The sequence below is a fragment of the Molothrus ater genome, chromosome 18, assembly GCF_012460135.2.
Source record: "Molothrus ater isolate BHLD 08-10-18 breed brown headed cowbird chromosome 18, BPBGC_Mater_1.1, whole genome shotgun sequence".
In the NCBI taxonomy this organism is placed as follows: domain Eukaryota; kingdom Metazoa; phylum Chordata; class Aves; order Passeriformes; family Icteridae; genus Molothrus; species Molothrus ater.
The window spans coordinates 4,497,442-4,502,858 of NC_050495.2; the positions used below are offsets into that span (position 1 = coordinate 4,497,442).

The 5,417-nt window shown below is 53.8% G+C and overlaps 1 protein-coding gene across 1 annotated transcript; it reads left to right on the forward strand.

The window, feature by feature from the left end:
* The first annotated feature begins 538 nt into the window (after positions 1-538).
* On the forward strand, positions 539-5,185 carry TCHP (trichoplein keratin filament binding). The gene is made up of 11 exons (XM_036393191.2): positions 539-969; positions 1,122-1,184; positions 1,761-1,823; positions 2,028-2,186; positions 2,389-2,501; positions 2,809-2,875; positions 3,137-3,309; positions 3,534-3,615; positions 3,784-3,969; positions 4,040-4,129; positions 4,587-5,185. The coding sequence occupies exons 1-11, from the start codon at positions 544-546 to the stop codon at positions 4,617-4,619; spliced, it is 1,455 nt and encodes a 484-aa protein (XP_036249084.2). The 5' UTR covers positions 539-543; the 3' UTR covers positions 4,620-5,185.
* Positions 5,186-5,417: the final 232 nt, after the last annotated feature.

The window sequence follows — 5,417 nt, forward strand, 5'->3', positions numbered from 1 at the left end:
TCTTGAAGCCCTTCCTGGGGTGCCAGGAGCCAGTTCCGCGGTGCCTGCGGTACCCTGAGCCCACCCCAGGGTGCTCGGAGCTTGTCCTGGGATATCCAGCGCTCACTTCGAGATGCCCGGAGTCCCTCTCGGGATGCCCGCAGCCCCTCCGGCGCTGCCCAGGCTGTCCTGGCTCACTCAGCGGCCGGTCCGTTTGGGTTCGCTGCGGGCGCCGCCGCGCTGGTGCCCTGCCAAGGCGGGCAGAAACAGAAACCTTTAACCCCTGAGATATTCACAGGGCCACAAACCCCGCGGTGCTGCGCGCTCCGAGCCGGCACAGCGGCACCACGCCCGGCCCGGGCTGTACCCGCACACCCAGCGAGCGCTCGGGACGCGGCAGCACCGCCGGGCCGGGTCGGAGCGAACCGATCCCACGCTGCCGCTCCATCTCCCGTCCGTCCCTCTCTCCCCGCCTCCCTCCGTCGGTCCCCGCCTCCCTCCGTGCTCGCGGAGCCCGTCTCGCCGTGTCCCTCGGCGGGAGCCGTCGCGGGCGGGCGCGTTGCGATGTCGCTGTGGCTGCGGCGGGGCCGCGGCCCGGAGCGCTGGGCGGCCGAGCGGCGGGAGCTGCAGGAGCGCAGCCGGCAGCAGTGGGAGAGCACCAGCCGCGCCTTCGCCCGCGCCGCCGCCGCCTGCTCCCTGCAGGCGCGGTGGAGCGAGCCCCGCGTCCCCCCGCCCAGGTACGGCCGCGGTCGGTGCGGCGGGTCCCGGGGCGGTGCGGGGATCGCGCTCACCGCCGGTGTGTGCGGCAGCGCGGCGGCGGCGCGGCGGGACGCGGAGGAGGCGGCGGCGCGGCTGGAGCGGCGGCGGGAGCGGCTGCGGCGGCTGCTGGGCGAGGAGCGGGAGGCGCTGGCGGCGGAGCTGCGGGAGCGGCGGCGGGGCGGGATGCGGAGCCAGGAGCTGCGGGACGGCCCCGGAGAGTGCGGGAGGAAGGTGAGGGAGCGGCCCGGCCCTGCTCGTCCCGTGCTTCAGCTGTACCAGCGGGACTTGCTGGAGTTGCCAGCCCTGAACCCCTGTCAGCCTCGGCGGGGTTTGGGATGCTGAGCAATCCCGTATCCTGACCTGACCCATCTCTGTATTCCCAGTTTGCTGAGCCGCCGCTGCAGGAGCGCTGGAACAAACACAACGCGGAGGCTCCGAGAGGTGATGTTGCTTTCTCTTGAGTCCCTGCTGCCTTGTATTTATTAAACTGGTTTTTAACTTGAAAGTCATCATATCTCTACTGTGGTCGCTCATCTTACATCACAGCAACTGCCCCAAGTTCTGATAAACAAAAGGCAAAGAAGTGAAAGGGTTTAAGTTCAAATAGTTTTAAGAAGTTCTCTCAAAGCTGTATTTTTAAAAGTCAGAAATCTGTTCAGACTCTGAGCAAATTTCCAGAACTCACAATGTAAATATCTCAGGCACATAAAATATAAATAATACAAAAAATATAAATCTTAATATCTCAGCTGTACCTGCCATGCTGTGGTGCTTCCTCATTCTTTATTCCACCCACATGCTGCTCCAACATTACAGTCCTGTATCACTGTCACTGTGGTGTTTCCCAGGTGACAATGACCCTCAGGACCTGGTGGGCACCTTGGACACTCAGATGAGCCCACCTCTGCAGAGGCAGATACTCCTGGGATTTCAGGTGCTGCTCCAGAGAGTCTGGAAGGTCCTGGGGGACAGAACCTCTGGCACTGATGGCCCTGTTACATCTGTTGTGTCTCCAGGCAGAGTCTGAGCTGCACAGGAAGCACATGAGGGAGGCTTGGAGGGATCAGCTAACACAAGAAAACAAGGTATGGGGGCTGCCCTGGTGTTCTGGTCACTGGGAGGACTCTGAAATGTGCGTGGGTGGAGGGTGACACTTAGGCCATGGGAGCTGCTGCCAGGAAGGGCACTGTTAACAAAGCCATCCAGCTTGCTCTGTGGATTTTCTGAGCCAGAAGTTGTCTCTTTGTGTCAGGCTAACCTGAAATGCTGTTTTCTTTTCTTTGGGAAAGGAAGAGGGGACCAAGCTTGTAGAGAAGAAACGTTACGAAAACAGGTACGAAACGGCAGGAGGGGAAGCGCTGGAAGGAATGAGACAAGAGGAAGAGAAGCCTCAGCTGGAGAAGACCTTGCTTCAGCAGATAGAAGAACTGAAACTGCAGGAGACAAAGGTAATCTTGACTTTCTCCTCATAGGAGAGAGGAATTTGTTGCTTCACTTGGAAATACAGCAAGGCTGACCTGACCTCTCCATGTTTGCACTGCAGGGAGGGTTTTCCCTGCCTGCAGAGGAGCAGAGCAGGGTACAAACTCTGGTCAAGCATGCTCTCTGGGATGTTGTACTCTCTCTTGGTGCTTGTGTTTTCCTTTTTAGGCATCAAAGCTGAAAAAGGAACAAGAGAATTTATTAAAGCAGCAGTGGGAGCTGGAGAATTTGGAAGAAGAAAGGAAACAAATGGAAGAGCACCGGAGGAAGAAAGAGCTTGGGTAGGACATCAAGTAGAGCTTGTTCTGGATAGAATCTGTTCCTGTGCCCACACCACTACTTGGGGCACAAGGAGATATTCCAGGTAGCAGTGGTAGGATGTAAATATCTGGGTTTTGGTGGACTTGCCCACAGCAGCCTAGGAGCAGAGGCACTGGTGCTGTTACTGCTTTTTGTTTCTGGTAGCAGGTTCCTCATTGTCACAGATGTACCTCCCCAGGTGCTGCTCTACAATGATGTGCTGCTTTAGAGTCAGTGTGAATGTTTTTGGTTTTTTTTTTTTTAATTTTGCTTTTTTTCCTCCTTCAGTCGCTTTTTGAAGCATCAGTGTGATGTCCAGTTAAGGAGACGAGCGCAGCTGGTACAGGAGGAGCTGGTAAGAGATTAATTTATACTTTATAGATGCTGTGTGGTGAAAAACTTGTTGTGTGTGGTTTGTGTCTGCCTCTGATTCCTACAGATCAGGAGGCCCCTTCCAGCTTGTGCATAGGGCTGGAGCACAGAGCTCACAGGGAAGCAGCAGATGGAGCATCTTGCTGAGCACACCCTTGACACTGTCACCAGTAATGCCTAGAGGAGCCCTGCACACAGGCTGGAAGGCTGTTGGATAGTTGTTAATCCATGGTTTTTTCTCCAGGAGACAGACAGGCAAATCTTATCAGTCCTCCTGGAGAAAGAAGAGGAGGATCAGAGCTGGCAGAGTGCGCAGCGGGGACGCGCGGTGGCAGACGTGGCCTGGATGAAGAAGGTCATTGAGGAACAACTCCAGCTGGAAAAGGAGAGGGAAGCAGAGCTTGAGACTATCTTCAGGTGAGTCTGTCCACCTCTGAACCTCACCTGAAGACTCCATGTGTGCTGAGTGTTCCAGGTCAGGGGGGTCACTGAGAGGTACAGGTGGGATAGACACACCAACAGGCAGGGAACAAACCTGAAGAGAAACCCAAGGTCTCCTCTAAAGCACAGGATAGCTTGTCTGTGCCTGTGGGGTATACAGGGGGGTTAACCTCAGAGATAATTCCTCCTCTCTCCTTTAGGGAAGAAGCAAAAAAAATGTGGGAGAAGAGGGAAGAAGAATGGGAAAGAGAGAAGGTGGCCAGAGATCGCCTGATGAGTGAGGTGATGACCTCTCTTGATGATGTGTCCCCCTTGGCTCAGTGAAACCATCATTCCACTGGTAACCCACCACCCTCTGGAGAGCTAGAGCCTTCCATACCAGGGTGGAATTTTTTTGCTTGTCTGGTGTGTTTCCTGGGAGCTGTTTCACCATCTCCTCCCTTTGCACAGGTCCTTGCAGGCAGGCAGCGCCAGATCCAAGAGAAGATGGAGCTAAACAGGAGGGCCCAAGCAGAGTCCATTAAATATCGAGAGCAGCTGATCAAAGAACTGGAGGAGGCCAAGGAAGGGACTCATCGGAAGCAGGAGCAGGAGGAGGAGCAGCAGAGAGCCCACAGGAGGGAGCTGCAGGCACAGGTAGGCTGAGCTCCCTAATACACACCTGGCTGCTGAGGCTGCCCCATCTCACCCCATTTCCCCTGCACAGGGGACAGAGCTCAGCCTGGGAGAGGAGGAGCAGCAGCAGGAGGGATCAGCCCGGCAGCACCTGGAGGCCAGGCAGGGCTGGCACAGCAGGGTAAGGTCACACCCTGGCACAGGGGTCACCCCAACACAGGAGCCCATCTTGGAGAGTGACACCATCATTGTCTCTGCTCTGCACTTTAGACAGCACAGTGCTAGGGCACTTCCCCTCACAGAACTCTACACTTCTCTCTTTTCTTTTTTTGATGTTATTTATATATTAGGCCTTAATTTTTAAAGAATTTTTGAGGCAGATGTGTTGCTAATGCCTCAAATCTTGCTCTGTGCTGAAAAGGATTTATTTTAAGTGCATTAGAGCAGTTGGTATAGTGCAACTTCCCTGCTCAGTGTCTTTGCTGACTGTCCTGCTTTGCCTGGCTCTAAAATCAAATTTGAGTAACCCTACCTAAAGCCCCTGCCCAGCCCATCAGCTCCTGTGCATGCTCAAGAGTTTGTGTGGATTAATTCCAGAGCCCCTAAACCTGTGCTAATCTTTGTTTTGACCCCATTAGTTCTACAGTTACCCAAGAGCAGCTTGGACCTGAGGAATGAGCATGAGATGCAGCTCCAGACTACAGAAAGAAAACTCTGAGGACTCAAGGAACTCCTGAAATATTGATGCCTCTGGAACAGCCTACTGTGAGATCAAGACTTGACTCGGTAGATTTCTGAAAACATTTAGTTGTGGCCAAGCTGAAGAGAAGTTCTACTGTCTTCAGGAATGTGGAGGTGTGAGCACCTTCAGAGAAGTGAACTGCTTCACTTTGCATTCTGGAGTTGTGCTCATGTATTTCAGTATGTGAGAGGCTGAAGCAATCCAGCAAAAAAAAAAAAAAAAAAAAGGGCCCTGTGGACCTGAGCCACAAAAGAATCTGTGTCTCCCCAGGAAGAGGAGCTGTGGGGCTGTGTCACTCCCACCTTGGAGAATCAGGCTGTGCCTGGCTTCCCACTGGACTGTGAGGAGTTAATTAATAATGTATATGCAGATCAGCCAGATCGTGTGTGCTGTGGCAGCAGTGCTTGGCCACTTCCTCTCCAGAAGGTGCTGGAGATTTAAACATTGTTTTTCACTTGTTTCATAAATAATGAATAATTGAAACCTGAACAAGGATTTGGTTTTGTTACATGAGCAAACTACAGCAGCAACAGGAGAGGAGGCTGAGTTGATTATTGCAGCTCATTCCTTGCTGTTACCATCCACAACTGCAGCTTGACATCAGTCCTGTCACAGTGCACAAGGAGCTGTTACAAAGGCTGGCAGCACTTTACTCAAGAGTAGAAACCTTTCCAGAGATCTTTAGAGAACCAGCAGTGAAATAAGCCCACATTATTTCACACACTCA

Coding starts and splice junctions, on each gene's coding strand:
- TCHP (XM_036393191.2), top strand. CDS start 544: ATGTCGCTGTGGCTGCGGCGGGGCCGCGGCCCGGAGCGCTGGGCGGCC. Junction 2,187..2,388: donor TGAAACTGCAGGAGACAAAG/GTAATCTTGACT, acceptor TTTCCTTTTTAG/GCATCAAAGCTGAAAAAGGA. Junction 3,970..4,039: donor GGAGGGAGCTGCAGGCACAG/GTAGGCTGAGCT, acceptor TCCCCTGCACAG/GGGACAGAGCTCAGCCTGGG.